Source organism: Melanotaenia boesemani, chromosome 10, assembly GCF_017639745.1.
Source record: "Melanotaenia boesemani isolate fMelBoe1 chromosome 10, fMelBoe1.pri, whole genome shotgun sequence".
Lineage (NCBI taxonomy): Eukaryota > Metazoa > Chordata > Actinopteri > Atheriniformes > Melanotaeniidae > Melanotaenia > Melanotaenia boesemani.
This window is the reverse complement of record NC_055691.1, coordinates 33,880,956-33,906,999: the sequence shown is the minus strand read 5'-3', so window position 1 is coordinate 33,906,999 and position 26,044 is coordinate 33,880,956. Positions and strand designations below refer to the sequence as shown.

The 26,044-nt window shown below is 38.7% G+C and overlaps 2 protein-coding genes across 3 annotated transcripts; both read left to right on the top strand.

Annotated features, from left to right (window-relative positions):
• Window positions 1–8,069: 8,069 nt before the first annotated feature.
• On the top strand, window positions 8,070–19,095 carry cry1b (cryptochrome circadian regulator 1b). Of its 2 annotated transcripts, XM_041996852.1 has the most exons (12): window positions 8,096–8,133; window positions 8,474–8,901; window positions 13,135–13,243; window positions 13,695–13,837; window positions 13,918–14,102; window positions 14,228–14,316; window positions 14,737–14,877; window positions 15,000–15,311; window positions 15,468–15,619; window positions 15,960–16,162; window positions 17,532–17,651; window positions 18,015–19,095. In XM_041996852.1, the coding sequence occupies exons 2-12, from the start codon at window positions 8,744–8,746 to the stop codon at window positions 18,095–18,097; spliced, it is 1,695 nt and encodes a 564-aa protein (XP_041852786.1). In that variant the 5' UTR covers window positions 8,096–8,133; window positions 8,474–8,743; the 3' UTR covers window positions 18,098–19,095. The 2 variants fall into 2 exon arrangements, with proteins under 2 accessions (XP_041852785.1, XP_041852786.1); XM_041996851.1 differs by having other exon boundaries at window positions 8,070–8,901.
• Window positions 19,096–20,391: 1,296 nt separating this feature from the next.
• On the top strand, window positions 20,392–25,725 carry zgc:153031. Its single transcript, XM_041998130.1, has 6 exons — window positions 20,392–20,639; window positions 22,334–22,383; window positions 22,595–22,700; window positions 22,773–22,899; window positions 24,202–24,317; window positions 24,790–25,725. Exons 1-6 carry the CDS (start codon window positions 20,530–20,532, stop codon window positions 24,866–24,868), a joined length of 588 nt encoding a protein of 195 aa, XP_041854064.1. The 5' UTR covers window positions 20,392–20,529; the 3' UTR covers window positions 24,869–25,725.
• Window positions 25,726–26,044: the final 319 nt, after the last annotated feature.

Here is a 26,044-nt window from a genome sequence, read left to right as displayed (position 1 = left end):
AATGATGCTTCTTGTATTCTGTAAAGCACCTTGAGTCCTGCTTTGATGGTTGTATCCAGTCTTTTGATGAGAGGCAGAGAGAAATTCTGGTCTGGTAGCTTCTAGCTGTGTGTGGACATCTGTCTGTATTGAATATTGAGCTTTGGTGATTAATTAGGGATCTCAGGATTCTGAGAGATCCTTCTATATAAAAATTTTTGTTGTCTTTGCAGCTGCAGAGGTGCTTGCAATGCCATGCAAAGTTTCAGTGGTGGGTCAGCTGCTGTCTGGTGGGAGAAAACACTGTGTTTTCATGTGTTTGCTCTACAGCATGAGAAGCACTCAAATATGCTTGAAAAAAAATTACCAATTGGCTTGAAAAACATTTCTTTGCAATTCCATTCAGCACAACACCGCGAATCTATGTTCGCAAAAGAGAATAAATTCTCTGATCTTTGTGTGGGACTCAATTCCTGACAGACAGCAGCAGCTGCGTCATTTTGTCTGTTAGATTCTGTATTTGACTGAATCCGAACAGCCTCTTGCTGTGATGAAATGACGTCTACAGATGGATTTACTGTTTCTCTCTGTACAGAATTCACTTGGGAATTCCTTGTTTCAGATTGTGGAGGTATGACACATAACTCATCAGATTCTGTATTTGACTGAATCCGAACAGCCTCTTGCTGTGATGAAATGACGTCTACAGATGGATTTACTGTTTCTCTCTGTGCAGAATTCACTTGGGAATTCCTTGTGTCAGATTGTGGCGGTATGACACATAACTCATCAGATTCTGTATTTGACTGAATCCGAACAGCCTCTTGCTGTGATGAAATGGCGTCTACAGATGGATTTACTGTTTCTCTCTGTACAGAATTCACTTGGGAATTCCTTGTGTCAGATTGTGGAGGTATGACACATAGGTCATTAGATTCTGTATTTGACTGGATCCGAACAGCCTCTGGCTGTGATGAAACGACCCCTTGATGATCCCTTGTGAAAAAGCCATGCTTAAGGGCATCTCTTGGTGTGATACGTTTCTTTGGATCGATTTCCAGCATCTTTTTGAGAAGGTCAATGAAAGCCGAAGTGTCGTCAGGGTCATCAGGAATCTTGTGCAACTCTGACAGCTCATCTAAAGAGCTTATGAAATCGCAAATGTTGTTATCATTTTCCTCTTGTTCCATGTTGGCATAATATTCTTCTGGTGTCTTTAGCCGCCAAGGACAACCAGCAGAATCTTGGGAGGGAGTAAAATATTTCTCTCTATTTAATCCATTTTGAATTAAATCATTTGGGATCATTCCTTGCAGTTGCACGATGGTTCTCAACATTTCATATTCAGAACTTGTAGGGTACATATTGTGACAAGTAAACAATTCAGCCAAAACGCAGCCAAGAGTCCACATATCAATTCCTTCATCGAGTGGAAGGCCTAAAATGATCTCTGGAGCCCTGCAACCAAGAGGCTGAAGTTCCTCTCCCACTGGCAGTTTGGATTTCTTTGTAGCTAGGCCAAAATCAATCAATTTCACTTTAAACGGATGTAACTGATGATTAACAAGCATTATGTTGTCAGTTTTGATGTCAGTATGGACAATTTTCTTTCTCTTCAGTGCTTTTAAAGATACTAGCATCTGCTGAGCTATAAGTTTGATGTCAGAGACGGGCAGTGGTGTAAAGTCCGTTTCCTCCAAAAGCTGAAATAGGTTTTTGTCCAGAAATTCAAATGCAAAGCAGATTTGATTATTGTATTTGAAACCTTCGTGAAATTTGACTAAATTGTTTCTATCAGGATCAAGTCGTTGGATTTTCTTTAACATTTTATACTCTGCTTTCGCAACATCACGAAATCCTTCCTTGATTATTTTAACGGCTACAACTTCTTCGGTGTCCATTTTTGTGCACCTAAACACATCTCCAAAACTGCCTGAATCCTGGGATTCCTCGATCTGATAACTCCCACGTGTAGTATTTATAATTACTGCCATTTTCTCTCAGTGTTAACTTGTTTTCAACGCTTGTTTTCGTTTTTGTGACCGTCCACTTCAAGCTTCAAAGCTAAATGAATACCTTCGATAGAACGGCCCTATTTATAGACACGCCCCTCCCTTTGGCGTCAAAGGTTATGTTTGCCACGCCCCCATCCTTTGTTCCAAAAGGATGACGTGCGGCATGGCATCCCGCCTATGTCACCCCCCACCGCCCCACACGTCATATCCGGTTGCGGGTGGCGAGGACACCGAACTCCTAAAGTAATTATGATGAAGAAATAATGTGGATCTTTTCAAAAATGAACTGAACCGAATTGATTACAAGAATTGTCTCAAAACTGTTATTAGTGGAACCGATGCCTAAAAAACTGAAAAAAGACACACCAAGTGTCTCACCTGCCACACCTGAGAAAATCAGGATGGAAGCTGAGGCGACACAATGGAGCATCAACCTGAATTTGCTGCATTCATCCGTTCGATAATAAGAAAAGAAATAAAAGAAGCAACAGATAAATTGCAACCTGAACTGGATTTTTTAAAGGTCGAACTGAAGGAGTGCAGATAAACCAGCTGATATGGAGGTGGCGCTCTCCAGCACGCAGGTCAGAATGAATGGAGAAAGTTTGTAACGTGCTCCATGAATGAAAAACAAAGAAGTCAGAAAAAACGGAAAAGCTGGATAATTTCAGCGAAGATTCAACATCAGCGTGTTGGGCCTTGGCCTTGATGTGGAAAAGGGACATCCTACAGAATTTATGGCATCTTTCTTTCAAGAGGTATTTAAAGATAAAAATCTGCCGTGTCAACTCGAAGTGGAAGTGGCGCATAGAGGGGGCAGACAACGACATCTGGTTGAAGAGCGTCAGAATGCAGAGATACCTCGCCAGAAACGCTGCTCTACACATAGCAAAGAAAGAAAGAGCGCTGCTTTTCAGGGGCATGACAGTGAGAATTTCCCCTGATTTAACAGCAGAGGTGTCCAAAGGAAGAGCGCAGTTTAAGGATCTCAGGATGAAATGACATCAGGCAAAAATAAAACACGGTCTGATATATCCAGCAACACTCATCGTAACTTTTAACGAGGAAACTAAATATTTTCAGGATCATAAAACAGCAGAAACCTTCTTCAATCAAACAATTAGACCGTCATTGTCAACCGGATAAAGACAAGAGAAGAGGCTGCAAAACAATGAAGGACCAGTAAGCGATCAGAGGTGAGAATCACGTTATGCTAAAATTAAAGAACTATTTGTAAAAATGAACTGAAATGGGCAAAATGCATTACACTTGTAAAAGAGATATAATAAGGAGATGGGTTATCGAGGGGTAAACAAAGCACTAAGAATTAACCCGGAATTAAAGATATTAAAAGCTTAAATCACAGATGTTGTGGGATGGGTTAAGAAAATTAAAATTTGTTAGTCTAAAAGGAAATAAATATGAAGCTGGAATCTTTAAACGTGATCATGTTTTAATACTGTTTTTCCCCACAGTAGAAATGTATTTCTTGCACTTTATCTATTTTATTTAGACTTTTTGTTTGTTATTTAATTTATTTTTTATTTCTTTAATGTTTGTTTTTAATGCACTTGTTTTTGCTTCCTGCACCCCGCTGTAATGCTTTTGTTTTATGTAAAGCCCTTTGAATTGTCTTGTAGGTGAAATGTGCTATACAAATAAATTTGTCTTGCCTTCTCTGTTCATTCCTGCAAAATTGCAGGTAAGTAATGAAGTAGTACGTTTTTTGGACTCAGATTCCCCATAAAGTCACATAAACTCTTTCTCTCCTAGACTCAGTACAGTTGCTGTCTAAACTTCGTTGTTTTGGGTTAGAAATTAAAGCTAACAGCTTTCTGCATGGTGGAGCTGTACTCAGGGCACTGCCAGGAATTCTGGGCCTCCAGAAAGAATATGGCCATGGGCCCCTCTACCCCAGGATTGATGCCACTTTTTTACGTCTGAGTATTATGATGTTTTTCAGTGTTCTTGACGGTGCCTGATGTAATGCACCCAATTTGTTTTCTTTACAATGTAGTAGTAGTAGTAGTATGTAAATGATGTATTATTAGTTGTCTCATTTCTCTGATTTTAATGCCATGGTACCTATAACTACTTAAACCACATTATTACACCTCTGGTTGCAAATACATTTTCAATAAACCACTCAACAAATAGGTAGTGGGTATTTTATTGTGAACAATCACGCACTGATGTGAAAAAAACAAAGTGTCCTATTTTTTTGTCCCTTAAACAATTCTCTTCACTAACTGTCACAGTCAGGGACCGAAGCAAAGAGGTGGACCCAAAAGCAGAATTCACTGAGAGCGGAGGAGGGAAATGAATAATGTTAATTTACAATAATTATGTTGGAGGCTTGGTCCTGGGCCAGGGAAAACTTCCTGAGAGGGAGCAGAAGATTAGTGTGGGCCAGATAGTGAATTTGGGTGGTGAACACAAGCTCAGTGGCTTACTTGGATCCCAGAGGAAGTCCAATGGTGGAGGAGGTAGCTGAGGAAAGATCTCCGATTGTGGCGACTGAGTTCAGGTGGAAGGCAGGACGAGCAAGCAAGAACAGCAGGTGGTAGGCTGGCAGAGAGAGAAGTCCAGATGCAGAGCTGCTTGTGACGAGCAGGGCAATGAGCTGCAGGTGGTTCCACCTGTAGCTCCAGACGCCGCCGTGTGTCTCCATGGCAACCTGCTCAGCCGGAAACTCAGAAAACACACAATCAGAGCAAACCATGACACTATCTGAAGCAGCCTTTGTTTTTGGAACATGGGCCTGGTTCTGTCAACAACAAGGACAGCCACTTAAGTTGTGTTATAGATACATTTAGCCTATATTTTACTATTGATTATATAACTGGAACAGTTAATGAGTTGATGAATGTCTTAGTAATTACCAATGGTACAGCAGTTCAGTAATAAACCAAAACATCCCACCAGTGTCCATCTCACCCTCAAAGGCACCACTGGACGGCTGGAGATGAAGCTTTGCTGCTGGGTTGGACTCAGACCAAGCTGCCGCTGCTGATTCTGGAGCAGCAGAGCATAAAGGCTTATTCCATTATAGCTTTTGTGAACATTAAATGTTGTGTTTAATGGAAACTGATGAAGGTCTTGTTGTGGAAATTAGTCCTGGAATACACAAAATCTAAATGGGCTTCTCAGTACCGTAGCTCTACTGATCATAGTTGTTTAGCCAAAGACATCAATATCATATCAACATCAATATGATATGTCTTTGGGGAAGCTAACACCCCTAATGTTTGCTTTATTTTCACTTTGTACAGAATTTGATAATCTTAAACCTTTTAAAACAAAATATATATATATCGACATCTGTAAATATCGGTTATCGGCCATAAAAACAATATTAATATCGGTATCGGCCAAAATTTTCATATCGGTGCATCCCTAATATATATATATATACATATATATATATATATATATATATATATATATACACACATGTATATACAGACTAAGTCCAAGGCTATTGGCTTAAGTCCAAGTCAAGTTGCAGGTTGCTTTTGGTTAACCTGTTAATTCGAGTTTCCACTGCGCAGCTTTGCTCCTCTTGCTGCATAAGGACGATAAGTAAAGTATCGGGATGAATTCCACTTTAACCTCCATAGGACATATTTATTTAACTGCTGTAGGAACAAGAACAGAGCAGTGTACGTCGGCTCTGTTCATCTCGTGTCTCAGTTTCCATGAATGTGTACATACACTACAAAGTGTGCAATAACGTGGTGACATCATCAATAGGCGACAGGTACAACCCAACAAGATATCCCTTTTTAGTCTGTCGTTGGATAATTGGCGTCCCGTTACCCTATTAAACAATGACTACAAAATTCTCGCTCTATCCTCCTGAGACCCGACAATTAATTTTTGTCATCTGTGAAGGACATGAGTCTCAGACCTCTAAGTCAAGCATTGTTTATAGTATGTATGTGATTAATACTTTTCCTTAAGAAAACATCTTAAACTCTCTTCTGATGCCCCTGTTGTGGGGGTGTGGCCAACACAGCACATGCAGTGTCTTTTCAAAATGGAGGGAATTTCAATTTTCACCTTTTTCATGTTTCTTCATTTACTGTCTTAATCTTGTTAAGTGGTCATTAAATGAAAGGATGTTTTTAAAAATCCATACAAATAATAATACACCATTATAACTGCACCATTACAATGTGTATTAAGCAAGACATAATAAACATTGATTTTGAAAAAAAAATGTTGCAACATGTTTCTTGTGACCACAATACTTGAATTGTCATAAAAAGATTAAAAAAGAAAAACTTTTTTTCTCCCGGGTCTCAGGAGGCTATGTTTAGCTGAAAAACTAAAAGTAGTTCTATCTGATATTATAGACGAATCTCAGAATAGTTTCTTGCCTAACAGGTATATAATTGACAATATTAGATTGGTACTTGATATACTAGATTACTCAGATTTAATACAGGATGACAGTTTTATTTTGTTCTTAGACTTTCACAAAGCATTTGATTCTATAGAACATGATTTTATGTTTGCAGCACTTGCTCTGTTTGGTTTTGGGGAAAAGTTCATAAAATCTATAAAAACATTCTTAAGACATTTGGAATAATCAGGACATCTGTTTTAAGCATAAGTCATTGTAATTTAAAACATGGGTGGAAAGAGACATTTTGCTTGTTAGTCAGTTACTTAACAGGGATGGTCACTTATTTTACATATTATGAATTTCTATTACAATTCAATTTTACTGTTACTCTTAGAGAATTTGCCATTGTTATTGGTGCTATTCCCTCAGGCAGCTAACATCTAGTCTCATCTGCATTTAGAGCGGCTCCACCTAATACTCTTCCAGAACTATTTATTGGGAACTCTGAGCCCTTTCTTAGCAAAAAAAAAAACAAAAACAAATGTATAAGAGAATTAATTCAAAGAGATCTCAGCTGTAAGCCACGGTCGATTTGTTTAAACTTCTCTGGAAGGTCTGCTCTGACAAATTCAGGTAAATCAGTTGAATACTAGAGATGTGACGTTTATGAACTAATCGATTCCTTTGAACGACTCTTTTAAATAAACGATGGGAGCCGATTCACAGCTGTGAGCCGTTCATTTGTGAGCCATTCTTTTTATATAGAAATTTTTGACACTGCCTTCATCAAATCAAATCAAACTTTATTTATAAAGCGCTTTTCATGCCATAGGCAACACAAAGTTTTTTACATGATTAAAAACATTTATGCATATCTCAGTTCATATCTTATTGTTCAATAAAACAAGCCTTTACATACATCAAAGTAGAATAAGAATAAGAATAAAAACACTCAATGAAAACTTTCACACAGTTACACACACACGTATACACACGCCAATTTTTTAATCTTGTATAGTGGATTGTATATAGGTACATATTTTGATTGTTTGTCATTCTTATGTATTGTGAAAATTTGTGAAATTTTGTAAGATATTGTGAGAACGAGCCAGTCTTTTGAAAGGCTCTTTGAAAGGAACGGCTCCTCAAGATCCGGCTGCCTTCAAGGAGCCGTAAATCCCATCTCTATTATTTATGCAATCCATCTGTATTTCCCGTTTCCAAAATTCTAGTTGGGCCTGTTTTAAAGTCCATATCGCCACAAACTGTTTTATATAATTTAACGTGGCTGACAATAGTTAGAGATCTTCTAGGCTCTTCTGTGTGGGCGGGGTGGATTATTAACCGAACAAATGCATCATTGCAGGATAGCGGTGTGGCCCGTACATCTAATCGAACACACCAGGTGGAGGCAAACCTCGCCGTACTGCATGTGATCATCCGGGTACTTCAGGGCTTACCACATAACCCTGACTCAGGCTTCCGATTAGCTGCTTTTAAAAGCATAATTTAGATGTTTCTATTGGGTTTACGCTTCGATAACGAGTTCTGATAGAAACTGTGATGAGAATATGACAAAATGAGACATTTGGAAGGTAAAAAAAATACCACAACATGTCATGTAAGTGATGTAAAAAAGAGCACATTATTGAAACGTGACGGAAGAATAGTTGTATAACGGCTGATTCTGACCAATCAGAACCCTCCATTTCTTGGTTAGTATTCCTGTGGGTGGAGATGTTGATACAGAAAGGACATCTTGCATGGCCGAAATAGTCAGACGTTGAGGTTTGTACACATCGTTTTATTTGTTAAAGAAGTTAATTTTATGTTAACTGCATTCATAGTAACTGTACTTTATAGGCAACCCGTAAATCTGCGTGTTTTTACTTTTTTGCGTGCCGTTGGTGTGTGTCAGATAGGTTACGTACACGCCTCGTGCGTACGAAAATAAAAATACTTCATACATTACTACCAGCTGAAATAGATTTTATTTGTTTTATTCTTTCAACCTATTGCTTTCAAATGTTTTCTGTTCGTCGTTGCTACTACTCGTGATAACGTGTGCGACATCTAGTTTGATTTTTTTCTTACATCTGCGGTTGTTATCTGCAGTATACACATGCAGCCGCTGCTGGTCAGCAGACCCAACTCTGTGGATAAACTCATGGAGCAAGGTTAAGGCCAGAAAAACCTTTAACGTCACATCATCAAACTCTTAAACGGCTTTTAAATCACCATTAAACGAGAGAGTGACTTTTTTTCTCACACAAAACGACGTAAGAGAGTGCTTTGTTGTTATTGGGAACTTCCTCCCCTCTCCTCATTTTCCCTTTTGACGCCACGAGTGGTTTAAAAAAAGAAGGAAGGAAACAAGAAAAAAGAAGAAGAAGGCGACATGGTGGTCAACACCATTCACTGGTTCAGAAAAGGACTACGGCTGCACGACAATCCGTCTCTGAGGGATTCTATCCGGGGAGCGGACACCCTACGCTGCATCTACATCCTCGACCCCTGGTTTGCAGGGTCATCCAACGTGGGCATCAACAGATGGAGGTAAGATTTGGGACAGCATGCCTAAATTTGTATTTAAAAAAATAAATAAATAATAACATAGGAAAGAAAAATATTATAAGAAGTCATCAAATGAATAATAATTTATTAGATAATGTGTAATACTAGACTTCAGACCAGAATTAGGCTGATGGATCCTGTTATTTCCCAGGTCTATTTACTTTACCCCTGTCTGTTAGTCCACGTGCCGCGCTTGTTATGCACATTAGCTCATCTGTAATACGTGGCTGCACCTGCTCAGTAAGCCCTTAACAATGATTAGAGATACAACTTTATTTTCTCATTTTTTTCTAGATTTCTAAAAGTCCAATATTTTTTTAATTTACAGAGACACAGATGTTGTTTCATGCTGTGTTGTAGATTATTATGAATAATGCCTATATTTAAGGTACACATGAGTGGTCACCTTTCCCCCTATTATTTCCCGAAGCCAGTTAAACGGGAGAAAAGCAGTTCAGAGTGATGCTGTTAAATGAAATGCATAACATTTGCTAACCTTGCAAACAGCTTTATCAAAAAGTTTATTGTAAAAATGAAGGATTTTTGCAAACTTCTTAGGGGACAATTAGAAGTCTTTAATAAGCGTTACTACTGAATAGTAAAAATAATGACTAATTTAGAATGGCCATGTTTACTGATGGTAAAACATTTCTAAATCCTAAAGAGAAAATAACATTTTATCATTGGTCATTTATTTATTCATGGCTACAGCTAATTAATTAATTAATCTTCCAGTGACAGTAAGTAGAATTTAAAATCAGAACACATCAGCTTGGAAAATGCATGTTATCTCTAAGAAAGCTCATGTATTTGTGCTTTAATAAAGATGCAGTATCGGTAAAAGAATGTGTCCTTGAGGTCAAGAGATGGACAGAAAATCTCCAGTTCATCTGCAAATACCCGAGTAAATAGTTGAAATGTCAAAATATCATTAGCAATTCAATTAATCTGAAGGAATTTCAGCATTTTAAAGAACAAGTCAGTTAGTCTAAGCTGGACACATGATGGTCAATCAGACCTGGTGTGTATCCTGCACATTACGTAGCCACATCATATTTAAAAGAAAAATAAGAACTTAAGATCATGACTTTATCTGAAATCATTCGTTCTAAAATAACATATAGATCAGCGTCAAAGAGCATCAAGCAGCAACTTGCTGTGAATGTTCCAGAATATTCTACAGTTGTACTCAGTTTGTGGACGTATTAGAGGGGATCTGGATCTGGACAGCTCATCTTCACTGAAGGTCAGGGAGCAAACGTTAAACACGAGTATGTTTGAGTTTTCACATGAAGCTAATGTTTGGTACATTTCTGGGCGTCAGTGTGTGAAAATGCCTGTAGAATCACCTTGTGAATAAATGGAGGAACGTGAAGACCCATAACCAAGAAAGGGGATTTCAGAAGAGGACCAGTAATGGTCACAAGGTCTCAGAAGAACCCGGGGGTGGTTTCTAATGACCGACAAACTGCCTGTCAAGCACTGAATACCATTCGTATACATGGCAGAGGGACAAGAAGTAACCACTTCTTCTTCTTGTCATCAGCAATTTGCTGACAATCCAGACAGTGACTGAAAAATGTTTGCTTCACAGATGTCATAAAATAGAATTTTTTGGGTTAAATAAAAAAAAAAAGATATATTTCAGCTTGGAAATCTTATCCACTGTATCCATGACTTCCTGTTACATGTTGTGCTCCCGGTGAGAGTGGTCTCTTCCAGGATAATGGATCCCACATTCATGGGGTCCCAGGGGTGCCTGAATATTTTCTATTGCCTGTCATTCTCCAGCTTATTTATTATATACCTACACAGTCATTGTAGACTCACTGAACCCCTCAGTTCAGTTTAGCAGCACGTTGGACGGCAGTCTCAACCGTCATCAATGTGTCCATGAATCCCTAAGGCCTCCAACAGAGTTCCTCAGTCTCATTGAACATGTCTGGAATTCTGTTTTGGTCCAACACTTTACCCCAGTTTTTTTTTTTTTTTTTTTTTTCTAACCCATTTGTGTTTTCATGTAAATATTTGCCCTCGGACCAGAATTGAGTATGTTGTACCTCCAGCATCTGGTTTCTTCTCATGTTTAGCCCCTTTTAAGCCACGTTGCATATTACTTATAACTTTAGAGATAAAGACCTGGGTTCGTTGTTCTGTGTCTTCATCTTGACAATCCAAGATCACTTAGCCTTTCAGGTTATCCTTGAAGTGGCACTAGCAGATTACAGATTGCATAGATGTATTTAATATGAATGAATGTTATGTTCAATATTTTCATGTACAGGCTGCAAACTGTGCAGTTTTTTCCATACTGAAGGAGGGCTGCATAGCACGTGACAGTAGTAGCCGCATGTTGTTCCAGTGCACAGCTCTAAATCTTTGATGTTTTTTGTCAAAGCGGAGAGGAACAACTTGTTCCATTTATGTCCAGATAAAAGCTCCAGGCAAAAAGCTCGCTGCTTGACCACCATGACGGTACAAGTTATCTGTACAAGTCCCTCTGTTCAGCACAGAGGGAAGGGCTGAGAAATTAGGTCAGTGTGTTACATCATGCCTGCTCACAGCTTTGACCCACATTATACTCAGATTTTCTTAATTGTATCATCACTTTTTCAGCGTGAGCACAGTTTCTGGCTTTTAGTCCACCTCTTTCATGTTTCCCAGCAATACTGTGCATTCTTAGACTGCATTTTGAGGTTTTAGCCATTATAACTGCTCATTTTAAGCACACACAAGCTATACTGCTATATTTTATGGTAGCTTATTTCCAGTTTCAGTGCTTCTCATAAAAGTAAATACTCTGGCCTCGAAATTGTTTTGAGATGACTTCTGTTGGCCACTGTTGAGTAATCATGGACCAAAATGTAATGTTATTAGACTGTAGCTAGAAAGATAAACAAGATAACAGTGTTTCTGCCGAATTTAACATATTTTGATTCAGGCCAATTATTAATGTTATATTTAGATATTATGATATATGGAGGGGAAAAAAGATTCCCCAATGAGAGCAACACTAAGAAACCAGGATCATTTGGGGCAACTTGCAGCCTCAACCAGTTAGACATAAAACCCAGTTTACATTGACCTGAGATTAGAAGAATTTATAACTGATAAAGAAGAAAAGTAAGTGTATTTACGTCCTACAGCTTAAATAATTAAATTGAAAGTCTGAGTTTGAAGTTCAGGAGGCCCGAAGTTCTAAGTTGGACATGATGTTGGAAGCCAGATGAATATTTTATGCATTTTGCAGATGCCTCTTTAACTTCAGAACATTTAGGCTTATCCGGAATTTTTGAGCAGTATTGCTTAGTCATGCATCTCTGTGTCGACTCTTTTTACCAGAGGCAAAAGAGACGGTACATGAGCAAAATACTCCGTAAGTAATTTGTTGGCTGAGTAGCCTAACTAATGCATGTCCCATCTGTGGGATGAAATTAGAGCAAAGAGCATATTTCCACGTAGACCACATGACTTGGTTGTATGGTTTGTTCTGTGTTGATCAGTTTTAAACAAGTTCAGGTTTGTAGCTCATGTGCTGGTTGATTCACAAAAAAAATTAAAGAAGGAAAAATAAAAAAATTCACCAGGAGAGGGCTGTCTGTTCACACAAAACACACCTCAGTTAAGAAACCATGTAGTCAGGAGCAAGTGTTCATACTTCATGTGTTACTTTTGCAAATGCAAAATACTTATGCTCTTGCAGCCTTATTTAATTTGTTTTCAATTCTAAATTAAATGAATAATTAGTTATTTTTAGATAAAGCCAAACATTTAAATTCATAACTAACTGAAATTAATATTAATTTCTTCACTACATTCACTTTCTGTGTCTTAGTTGTCCTAAAGACATGTAATGTTTTGTATATTAGATTTAAAAAATATACTTTAGTCATATCAGATTATTTCTTCATAGAAGTTGGTAAATAGTTGTTTAGATCATAAACCATTTTAACAGATTATTTTGCCAATCATCTGCTGAGGCAAGGACTCCAAAAGCAGCTTAAACCTACAATCAGAGCTGGTTCCAGTTGAAATGTTACTCATGTGACACACAAACCCACAATTTGTGCTGAAGTTGTGGTGTATAAACCCTGCTGGGTGTTCTTTCAGGTCGTCAGATGAGCCGCTTCATAGTCTCATGATTGCATTTAATGCTTGTCAGGTGGGTACATGTTACGTGACCAGTAAATTATATGATCCTTCTGCCTTTTCCAGGTTTTTGCTGCATTGTTTAGAGGACTTGGACGCCAGCCTGCGCAAACTCAACTCCCGTTTGTTTGTCATCAGAGGCCAGCCCACCGATGTCTTCCCTCGTCTTTTTAAGGTAAAGATGGAGTTGAGACAACATTTTAAAACAGATAAAATATAAAATGTTTTCACTACATTTTGTATTTTCATTCACATTAGAATAGAAAGTACTACATTATACTGCATCATCGCATTCAGACACGATACATTTGTTTAAAAAACATGAGGCCACATTAAAAATGAGCATCAGGTACACAATGTTAAGATGTGAGAGAATCAGGTTTGTTAAATATAAATATATTGTCATTTATTTAAATATGCGCAAGTTTGATGCCCTTCTGAATGTACACACAGGCCCTTCAGTCTAATTACTCTGAAATTACACGTGTGATTACAAAGATACACTCAACAAATCTGTCCCGGATGTCTCTGTGACATGAGTCATCCAAAAGCCAGTTAATCTAAAAATCACCTCAGTTACTTACTAGTGTATATAAATCAATACCTTTTGTGTGTTTGTCACTCAGGAATGGAAGATTGGCCGTTTATCCTATGAATACGACTCTGAGCCGTTTGGTAAGGAACGTGATGCGGCCATCCAGAAACTAGCCAGCGAGGCTGGCGTAGAGGTCATAGTGAGGATTTCACACACACTCTATGATCTCGACAAGTGAGTACCGGATGAGATGGAAGTTGCATCGTAATAAACCCTTTTCAAACAGCTGATTTTATGTACTTTTCTCCCTGAAGGATAATAGAACTCAATGGCAGCCAGCCTCCGCTCACATACAAGCGCTTCCAGGCTTTAATCAACCGAATGGATGCTGTGGATCTGCCTGCAGAGACCATCACATCAGAAGTCATTAAAAACTGTGTCACACCTATCAGGGATGACCATGATGACAAATTTGGGGTGCCCTCCCTGGAAGAACTTGGTAAATGTTTTATTTTTATTCACAGATGTGTTGTTTATGGGCTTTCACTAACACAACGGGGTACATGTGTTTATGGAGGTGATATCTATCTGAGGGAGAGTCTAACAAAGATGTTTGACTGGCAGGGTTTGAGACTGAGGGCCTGACCACAGCAGTATGGCCAGGTGGAGAAACAGAAGCCCTCATGAGGCTAGAGCGCCATCTGGAGAGAAAGGTAAAATTTTAATAGTTTAATAATCTGAGCAGAGGCACACATTTAAAAGATTAAATCCCAATAACAGATATGCTCAGGAGGGGGGATGAATTGAAGACAAGATTTGATGCAATCCACAGTTTTTTCTTAACAAGGCAATTATTTTTTTTATAAATTGTTTCGTATGAACACTGTTATTATAAATCGGATTAATGTGGATTTGTTTTATTTGGACCAGAATATATTTGTTATGTGTGTAAAGTTCCTTGAGATGACTTTTTGGTGGATTGGCTCTGTACAAATAAAGCTGAATTCAGTCTGCGTACACACACACACACAGTTTACTCTCGACTATTTATTTCTGGTGACTTATCAGCCACATTAACATTATTATTTAAAATTTTTTAAACAAAAAATGCTGAATATGATTTTCTTTGACAGGCATGGGTGGCAAACTTTGAGCGTCCACGTATGAACGCCAACTCCCTGCTGGCCAGTCCCACCGGCCTGAGCCCCTACCTGCGCTTTGGATGTCTCTCCTGTCGGCTCTTCTACTTCAAACTTACGGATCTGTACAGAAAGGTAAAAATGACCTACGTTTTTTCCTGGTGTTTTAGGACTGCATTTATTTGATTTTAACAGAACCAAATCAGGCTGCACTGAAAATCTTACCTGTCACCTTTCTGTCTCAACGCTTGCACTAGGTGAAGAAGAACAGCACTCCACCCCTGTCTCTGTACGGCCAGCTGTTGTGGAGGGAGTTCTTTTATACAACTGCCACCAACAACCCCTGCTTTGACAAGATGGAAGGAAACCCTGTGTGTGTCCAGATCCCATGGGACCGGAACCCGGAGGCACTGGCCAAGTGGGCAGAGGGACGAACTGGCTTTCCCTGGATTGACGCTATCATGACCCAGCTGAGGCAGGAGGGGTGGATACATCATTTGGCACGGCATGCTGTGGCCTGCTTTGTCACAAGGGGAGACCTCTGGATCAGCTGGGAGGAAGGCATGAAGGTAAGGACAAGAAGGAGGCATATGTGGTTTAAACATGCTATTAATCATTGTTTGAAAACGCACTTGAAATAAATTTAGGATACATAACCTTGCTGTTATCAGCTTCCCATCGTGGGCTGTCTGAAGTTTCCTTGGTTTACTTTTTGTTTTATGTAGGTCTTTGAAGAGCTGCTGCTGGATGCAGACTGGAGTGTAAACGCTGGCAGCTGGATGTGGCTTTCCTGCAGTTCATTTTTCCAGCAGTTTTTCCACTGCTACTGCCCTGTGGGATTTGGACGGCGCACAGATCCCAATGGCGACTACATACGGTCAGTCAGTACTTTCATGTGCATCAAATAAATATAAAAACCTCGGTCTTTCATAATCTGGGAGTACTTTGAGTCTTTGTTCTGCCCACAGTCATTCAAATTGGGAAATGGGAAAGTAGAATCTCATGGTTAACTTGTGCTTCTTTTTAGCCTCACATGGGGGGAAAGAATTCGTCATGGTTTCATCTGAATTATGAAAACATCGACTTGTTTTGGTCTTTTATGTAATTTTCTGGCTGTTTATGAGAATTATGCAGTCATGGTTAAAGTGTTGGTGTGTTATTTCTCCCATTTTCTAGCTTCCACACTTGTTAATGTTCTTTTCCTCCTTTGTTCCCAGGCGTTATTTGCCTATATTAAGGGGTTTTCCAGCCAAATACATCTATGATCCTTGGAATGCCCCAGAGGAAGTGCAGAAGGCAGCCAAGTGTATGATAGGAGTCCACTACCCCAAACCCATGGTGAACCATGCTGAGGCCAGTCGCATCAACATAGAGAGGATGAAGCAAATTTACCAGCAGCTCTCCTGCTACAGAGGACTGGGTATGGACACAACCAGTTGTTTATTAAATTAGATTTATGAAATAACTGTATTGTGTTGCTTAAATCGATTAGCATCTGCTCCATTTATATTTTCCTGGTGATAATTAAGATCTGTTCTGTCATTCCAACAAAAAAAGCACTTGCTTTGACTAAGAAATGAACACCACCTGATGTTACTTCAAAATGCATTAGTGATACAAGACAAAAGTTATGCTCACAAATACTTCAGCTCCATCATAGCCACACAATTTATTAGCTAACATGAACAACTGCAGATGGGTTGCAGACAATGAAGAAATAAGATGAGCAATAAAGAGCTATGAAGGAGTTGGGAAGGTAAATTTGAACGTTAAGTTTCACATCTTCTCCTTTACAACTCATAAATACCAATATATGTTTAAGATACTTTAAATCCAACCCAGTCTTAATTTTCAGATGTCCTGATTATGTTGTAACTTGAGACATTTTATGTGCGTATGTATTATGGTATTTACGTGCTAACGGGCAGAGCAGAACATTATAATGACAACTACCAGACATTCAAAGTATGCCTGAGCTTCAGACTGCGTCCAGGCTGAAGGGACGTTATGATTTTAACCCCCTTTTCACATGCAATGCTTTCCATTTATTGGATAGCAACTGAATGTATCTGCACCACGTCTAAATGAGCACCCTGATGTAACATTTAGCAACAGCCATCTGGGACGGACCTGGAAACTTAAGTGAATCCCTTTCCAGGTCTGAACTGCAGCAGTCATATTCATGAACAGACACAGCAGTGCTGATCTCATTCTGTATATAATTAGATGTTGAGAAGCATCCAGCAGGTTGGGTTACCAATGACAGCACTGTCACAATTTTAACAAAACGCAGCAGTTATTAGCTTAACATGAAATTTAAAACTAACTTTGTGAGGTACCTGCAGAGTTCAGTGTGTGGTCTGGCCTCTTATCTGAAAAACAAGAGCTATGCTGGTGGTACGGCGGTGCAATATTCAAGGTGACTGTTGGGTCATCTTGATTATGTAGATAAGCGATATAGTTGCTTCTATTCAGTATCACTGTTTCACACAACCAGTGTTCACCTGGCAGATTAATCTGACTTGTTGCATCAGAACATGTTGAACTGTCCAATCATGCCTAAACAGCCAATTTCACACATGCTTTTCTGTCACTTTTAAATGCCTGAATGAAGCCACGAGAAGCCATAAGTAACCCTGTCTGAATGACGGGGTTACTTATGGCTTCAAAATATTTATAAATGAATTGATGTTGCACATCTCATGTCTAATAAGAAAGACGTCTGGTCTGTTTGTTTTTCACACGCAGGTGTTAAAATGATGATTTGAAATGTTTTGTTTGCCTTGCAGGCTTGTTGGCGTCAGTACCAGTCAATCCCAACCATGGTGCCAATGGCAACACAGGGACCAGTCAAGGTCCAGGGGGGACTTCTGAAGACCCCTCAGCACCGGAGGGAATGTCTCGAGCAGGTATAGAAGCTTTTTATTGAATCAACGCAATTATATGTTTTGTTGTGATCCAGTATCAGCTTGTTGTTTACATAAGAATCATCACATTCAAAGCTAAAATTACTCCCCATGAGACTCAGGCAGTACACTGCTTGATTTCAGATATCTGAACTCTCTGACCTGCAGCGCTGCTGTGAGCTGTTGACAGCTGAAAGATGAATATTGGTCTTTATTACAGAGCTTTACAAAACCACCACTGCACTGCCAAAAAGCTAGAGATGTTAAAAACAATGATATCCAGTAAACCTTCTACATCTATAAAAGAAGAAAGGCTGTTTTTTTACATGCCACTAAACGTGTCTGAAATAATCCTTTACTCTGCAGAAAGGGGACAGTCGACACATAAGCGTCGTCATGAGGATGTTCCATCTGAGAGCAACTCTAAATCCTGGAAGCAGAGCAAATAGGGTGAAGAAGCCGAATACCAAGGATTCCTATGCTAACAGCCATCAGCCCGCTCCAAAACGACCACAGTGGAGACAGAATGAGTGTGTTGCTTACTTCCTGCATTTCTGGCTTTTTGTCTAAAGACTCCCTCCCCTTCTTACACATACAGTTTACCCACGCTTGTCATCGGTTTAGATGTCAAGAGTTTGTCTGGATGGTCGGCTTCTAACTTTGGCAGGTCAACAGATAAGATGCAGTACAACAGTTCAGAGACAGCTGTGTCAAATGGGACAAAAACAACTCAGTTTTTAAGTCTTCACATGATTGTGATGTGAAGCAGCCTGTTGTCTTCCACTACAGCGTGTTACTGTACAAGTCATGAAACCACTAAACTATTATTTAGTGCTGACATAAGGATTTAATCAGGATTTAAACCCCATCTGTCCACATGTCGTCAGCTGGATCGAAGTTTCTGTTGTCAATGACTGATCACAGCATGGTGTCGATGTTCTCATCTTCCTCCTCTTAATGTGGAAATATTTCAGTAGAATGTTCCTCAGAATGATAGAAGCTTTAAATGCGGTGAGATGATGATGTGTACAGCTGACATCGGTAGGCACATTAGAAAACCTCGACACAAGGTAAACTCACCTGGATTAGCTCAGAAAGCAGCCCGAACCGTTTCCTATCAATATTAAGTCATTTGTGTACATAATGTGGGATTTTCTTTCTTTTTCTAAATGTATAAAAAAGTCTGATGTACAAAAGAAAATTAGAGGCCAGACGATAAAGCAGACCATCAAACTTTTTGTTAATATTTATTTTCTTTTTTTGATTTTCCAGCTTTTGTATATTTGTTCCTGGGATCTTACAAGTCCTTTTTGTAAATAATACCAGAAATTAAAGTTCTAACATAAATGTATGTTTTGTCTCCCCTGTGATCGTAAAATCGTATTATTTTTGTATAAAGAATCTAATTATAAATGTATTGGAAATGATAATAAAATGCATAAATTTATCTAATCTTCTGTTTTTGTTTCATAAAATCCTTTTTTTTCCCACAAGACAAACCTGCGATTTACTGATAATTTTGTAAGTTAAATAGTCAGTTTGAACATTCTCAATATGTCTGAAGAAGTATTAATAACAGCTTTTAAGATTTTTAACATTTATTATGATTTTGTTCCATAAAGTTTTACTGTGAATCAAAAACAGCTGCCAGGCCTCCACCAGCGTCCAAAGCATGACATTAGTACACCTTCAGAAGAAACTGCTCAACACATCTATGAAGGACATGTCTGTCTGTAGTGGGAGAGGTAATTGTTTCTTTATATTTAATCTTTGACCATGAGCCGGGATCCAATCAGAAAGTCATGTTTACGCGTCTCATTTTAATCGGTTGTCACCTTTTACTGTAACAAACAAGCATGAATCAGCCTGAGAGGATTTTCCAGATCACCAGGTCAACATGTTTTCTTAGTAACATGAAGAATGATGCTGGTTGGGTTCAAAGCTTTTCATCATTTTATCCACCATAGTTATAACAAACCATTACATAAGAACAACGACACATTTCCAGAATCCAGTAATCCGAGGTAGAATTTGTCAGGATCCATTTACACTTTGTCCATCTGGATGTAAGCTGTCAGCTGGGGGATTTTGTGCCGTTATTTTACATATTTAAAGGAAATAGTTTTTATAGAGGCTTTTTTTCTGTAGGTAACCTTTAAAAGCTGTTGTTTCCATTAACAATTTTCAAACGATCAAACGAAATGTGAAACTTCTATATGCAAATTAATATAAAAGACTATTACTACTACTACTACTACTACTAATAATAATAATAATAGTAATAATAATTTGTTATTATTATTACTGTCAGTGCCCCCCCCCCTCTCTCTCTTTCTCTTGGCTTCACTAATATTTTTCTACTTCGTGACCTTTATAAAATAAATATATAGTTGATTTTTGATAATGTATTTGGTGTAATGAGTGATTACGCCCCCTTGTGAGTGAGTCATGTTGTCAGCCGGTGTTGTGCCGAGAAAAGCACCCCCTCTCAATGAGCCTTACCAAAAGCATGAACTAACCTGCTGATAAAAAAAACAACTATATATACAGAAAAAAAGATGTTGAAATGGCCTGTATATGGTCACACAGAAATAATAGGACCAGGACCAACAGGGACAGATTTACTGAGGGGGTGCATATTCTGGCAGCCTGTGCTTTTCACGACAGGGGTGCTTTTTTCGGCACGACACCGGTCACATTGCTTCGATATCAGTGGAAACGTAAGAGAAGAATGAGAAGAGAAACTGCAGCTCTACCGTGGGCGGAGACAACCGGCTGAACACAGAATAAATACGGTTGACAGACATGTGCACAGCTTTTGCTACAGATCCGGATCCTGCACCGCTTCCTGGCTGCCTGATTCTGCTGCCTGTTGCTGAAGATGGAGAAGAACCAGGACAGAAGCCTCCAGAAGAAATCTGTTCGCCCCATTGCAGCGATTTGTAGCAACATGGGGATCGGGAAGGACGGAACGCTCCCCTGGAGTCTACCGTAAGAGAGGAAGTGATGTGAAGAGTTTTGTAAACTTGTTTTCCCTTTGAAATAAGTCAACATCCTTAAATTCCGCTCAAAAACTGTAGTTGTAGTAGCATATGTTGGCCCTGATGTGTGCATCTCAACTTACATAAATACCTCAATAGTTTCTGAATGACTATTTTCATCTAATTTCATATTTTTTTATGTAAGAATACAAGTTAGTCTTCAACCAGGAAGTCCAGTTGCTCACCAAAAACTAATGTGTCTTATAACCATAAGTAGTTTGATAATGGACTTTTTTTTTTTAAATCTAAGGTTACAATCGTGTGAAGAGAAAGTTCATCCTCTGAACTTTTACGTGTCAGGACATTATAAAAATCATCTAGTCCTTGCCATGACTTAAACATCGGTGGCTACATCCTCAACTCTTATTCTTAAACAGGTTTAATTCATTCTGTAAGACTCCAGAGGAGGGAACGCAGCAGCCAGCTGATCAAATCATCGTGAGTGTGAGCATCTGACTAAAAGCAGAAATTTTCTAAGACCATTGCTGGTCTGGAACATTAAATGCATGTGTTAATGAGCCAGAAAGAGAAAATTGTTCACATGCTACAAAACATATTTGAGTGTTTTGCCACTTTTCAAAAGCGTGGACATCCCAGAAAATTCACCCCGAGGTCGGACTGTGCAGCTCTCAGAGAGCCTGCAGAAAATCTGAGAGCTACGACCAGACTCTACAAACCTCAGTAACACATGCTCAGTGTAAAAGCTCATGGCAAGACAATTAGGAAAAGACTGAACAAGTAAGACTTGTTTGGAGCACACTCTACATTGTTCTGTCCTGTTAGCAGTTAAATTCAAAGTGGAAGAGTTTGGTCATATTCTATTCTATTCTACAGTCATAATACACAGCTCCGTGTTGTGTGGAAACCAAACATAGCATGTCAGCACAAAGACCTCACACCAACTGTGCAATGGTGAAAGCTGATAATCTAGGCTTAGTTCTGCAGCTGCACCACCTGGACACCTTCCTGCCATTGAGCTGAACTTCTAAAAAAATTATCCAGGGAAAAATGTGAGGCTAACTGTTGAATAGCTAAAATTTATGAAAAGTACAACACTCCCAAGAACAGGATCAAGTCTACAACAGAACTGTTGCAATAACTGAGTCAAAGTCCAGACCTCAAACCAGCGAGCACGCTGTGGCAGGACCTTCTGGAAGCTGTTCATAACGAATCCCTGCAAACCTCAATAACCTCCAGCAAAGTGGTCAAGAAGTGTGGATCAAATTTCCTGGAAAACATGAGAGACAGATAACATCAAACAAGGATGAAGTTGTTGCTGATAAAGACGGTCCTACAAGCTTACAAGTTACGGAGTGTACTAAATTACATTTCTGCATTTTGACTTAGTTTTTGTTAAATAATAAGTTGTTGCTGAAGGTCCCGGTGAGGATGGTTTTGTTATGTCTAATGATGACTAAGGCCTTAGTTATTGAAGCTAATAACAGTGCACGCAGCTGTGCTAACAGCACCAGAACATTGTGTACACTGTTTTATGACTGTTGTGCAGATTGTCCATCGCAATAAAAAGAAGAGATTGTTGTTTTCTATTGTTGCATATGAAATCCAGGCTCCTGTCTCTAGAAGCAGTGAGCAACATCTGACTGTTTTCTGCTTAACTGAATATTGGAAATGTGACTTTCACAGGTCTGAATTCCAGTACTTTATGGACACCATCTCGAGAGTATCAAGACCAGGTATCAGTGTCCTTTCCTCACATAAAAGTTGTTATAAAGATTCTGAGTCAACCTGTGAATAAATTTGGGTGATTAAACATATAACATCATTTAATTATTTTACCTGTTTTTTGACATTACTAGTTCCATCATTAACGGCTTCTTCAGCAGCATGAAAGTTGCAAAATTTAAGATGTTTTAACCTCAAAACATTTTATTCTGTCAATTGTAGGAAATATGAATTTGATGATATGGGGAAGGTTGTGCTGGAACTCCCACCCAAAAAGTATGTTCCCAGTGCCCAACTCTTTGCATGTGGTGCTGAGTAAAACGCTGAGGTGAGTACTTCAACTCGCAAACACTTGCAAGAACAAGAGCATCAGAAAATCCAGACATCTCTTTTCTTTCAGCACAGTCCCAGATCACGCCCACTTCTTGTGTCAAGACTTTGAGAGTGCCATTCGCCTGGCTGCAGAGCCCCCACTCGCTGATATTATAGAGACCATCTGGATTCTTGGTGGGACACGTGTCTATGAGGTACACCAACTGGCCCAGAAATCCAGAAACCTGCTTGTGTCTTAATAAAGTGTGTAAATGTACTTGGTTATGAAATTGTGACATGAGGAACAGTTATTAGTCATTTTTAATAAAATCTGTATGAACTGTGGAAAAAGGCACACACACCAGCAGCTCTCATCAGAAATCTGCTTCCCCTTCTCTGTGGTTGGACCAGGAAATAACAAGCGCCCTCTAGTGGCAGATAATGAAACAACAATGAGTAATTCCAGTATTACACATATCGTTAGCATAGTTGCTGTAATAAGTCATGTTTTAAGGTTTTTAGGCATTGATGCACAGTCAGTCAGCAATATTAGGAGAGTACAGTTAGACAGATATTACAATTTAGCCTAAAAATGACTTAAGCAATTATGGTATGAGTCTAACATAATGAGAAAGCAAGAGATTCAATATTGCTGCTACTAAGCTTGTGTTTATGTTTTATCAGTTAGGTTCTTTCTTGTGGAAAACTACTTAATTTCTTAAGAGATTTGCTTCTTATCTAAGCCTCATTAACTTATATATTTACCAGCTATTTGCAGGTTTCCTGAATCATTTAATATAATTCAAGTACTTGTTTGCTGTTTCCACAGGGATTTGAAAGAAAGCAAATGAGAGATTGGTTGTTTTGTCTGTTTAGTGAAATCTGGCTCTTTTTCAGCTGAGGTTTAATCCTCTACATCCGATTAGTTTCAGGAATGTTCTTACCTCTCTCTTTCAAGCTGTTTTGTGCCTGATGGAGCTGGATTTCTTTTAAATCTGGGGCATAATTTATTGGTGTCACATGATTCCCAGCTTTACCCAAATTCCAATTCTGTCCTGGCAGATGAATTAATAAATTAAGTAAAGCAGAGTCTTTATGGGACATTGTGGACTTTAGAACTAAACAGTAACAAAACCAGTTTCCAGTTATAAACTAAACCAGCTAAAACAGAACCCCATGTTTTCTTGTTCAGTGTTGATGAAACCCAACAGGGCTGGTAAATGTGCAAAGTTTTTCCAGTGGAAATTAGACATTAGATGGTGGTGATATGGTGCTGAGCTGCACATGGGCCTTGTAACAAGCTGCAGCCCTGCAGGAGGTCAGTTATTACAAGTCAGGCACAAATTTGAGTTTTAAAATCGGACTTTAGAGTCTAAAGCATCCAGAAAGGCCAACCATCTGTTTCATCTTGTATCATTAAAAGAATAAAAGGATTTTAGCCGCACTCGAGCAGCATAACTAAAACAATGAGGTACTAAGGATTGATCTTAACATGCTCCCTCTTTTTTTCTCACTAGGATGCATTAAAGCACCCATGGTGTGACCTGCTGTACCTGACAGACGTCATGGCCAACTTTGACTGTGATGTCTTCTTCCCAGAGTTTGACAGAAAGTTATTTAAAGTGCAGGAAAGGTGGGTTTTCATCTCTTTCCCACAGTGTTGGGGGGTTCAGCGTTTCCTGATCCCAAGGCTCAGGCAAAGCCTCTGGAATTAAACTTGCTGGCATTTAAACTGTTGTGAAAACCTGATTCCCTTCACTCCATGACGGAGCGATTTTTGCTTATTGTTGCAAAACCAGCATCAGCACAGTCGTTGGAGTGAGTCGTCAGTTTGCCTCAAAGGGATTTGCTGACTTTACGAAAGCTTTGAGGAGCTTTGTTGCTTTAATTACAAAGAATTTGAATTGTAAATGAGTCAGCTGTGTTCAGTGAAAGTAAAAAACTGTTTGTTAGAAGGAGCTGTAACTAAATACTGGAATGTTTTATATTTTATTAATTTCCCTCAACAAGATTTTTTCTATTTAATTTCATAATCTTGAATATGCTTGAGCTTTACTTCTAGACGTTTGTTTCACAAAATCTTCTTTTCTTTTCCAAAAAAATAGATTTCCAGATGTGCCGAGTGACGTTCAAGAGGAGAACGGGATAAAGTTCAAATGCCAAGTGTTCAAGAGAGACGGCTGACACCGTGTAGATAAGAAAAAAGAAAAACGTGAATTTGACTCCATCAGAAAACACCTTATCATCCATTTTCCTTTTAAAGCTCTGCTTCTAACATCATTTAGTGAAGACAATCACTAGATTGTAAAGACTCAGTGTGTCAGAGTGTTTTTGCAAATTTATGGAAAGTCTTGTGAAGACTTATAATGACTCAGCATTCCTCATCTTAAATCACTTTAAGAACAGACACATACCCGAACATATTTCTGCATTTATTAGTCTTTCCCCACATTTTGTAATCTTAGCTGACATGTGATGATAAGAACTGGTTTAAAGAAAAAACCTTCAGCTGTCATCTTGTCTGTTGGGTGTGTTCCCGTCTCGTCCTCCCACTCGTCGACTGCAGCTGCACAGAAAACATGTTGACAGCAGCCTACATGAAAACTCTAACTTTCACAGCAGATCTGCGCCTTTCTTAGCCAACACAACACGTACTGGTTTCCTGTCATACTCCAGTAATGGTTTTATTTATACAGATGTGAGGACATGATCAGTGTTGTTCTGGCTGGAAATGTATTTATTATTCTTTTCTTTTTAATGCCTCCTTATGATTTTTAATTCCAGAAAACAAGGAAAGTTTGAACTTTTAATTAAGAAATAAGCAACAGCATGTTAATATTTGATAGACTTGAATAAAATTATTATTTATTTAGTTGTAGTTGATCCATTTAGCCACTAGATGGTGACATAAGCAAGTCTTCAGCTTTCTTGTACCTGAATATTGTAATTATATTACAGGTTTCAAACCATATAATGTGATCTATTAAAAAAACGGATTGTTTTGTAGTAAACTGAGTAAATTCTAACATCCTTTGCTCATATTGTTTGTCTATTACTTTCTTCATTGTATTTTTAGGCCACTAGTTACCTGAACTGCATAAATTTTCTCTTCCTTAATGACATCACTGTTAAACACATTTCCATGACGTCTGCTTTGGGTTTAGCTTGAAAAGCATCAAAGACTGAGCAGGCTGGACCTTTCAGGAGAGGGTTGTAAAGAAAGGAGCAAGCGACAGTGATTGCACAGGGTGAGAAAAATAATGTGTTTTGCAATATTAAAGGTTCCAAATGTTAAATAAAATTATGAACCTATAAATGAGCAAAGTCGGTGCTTCGTAATGGTTCAGACATGAGAGCTTG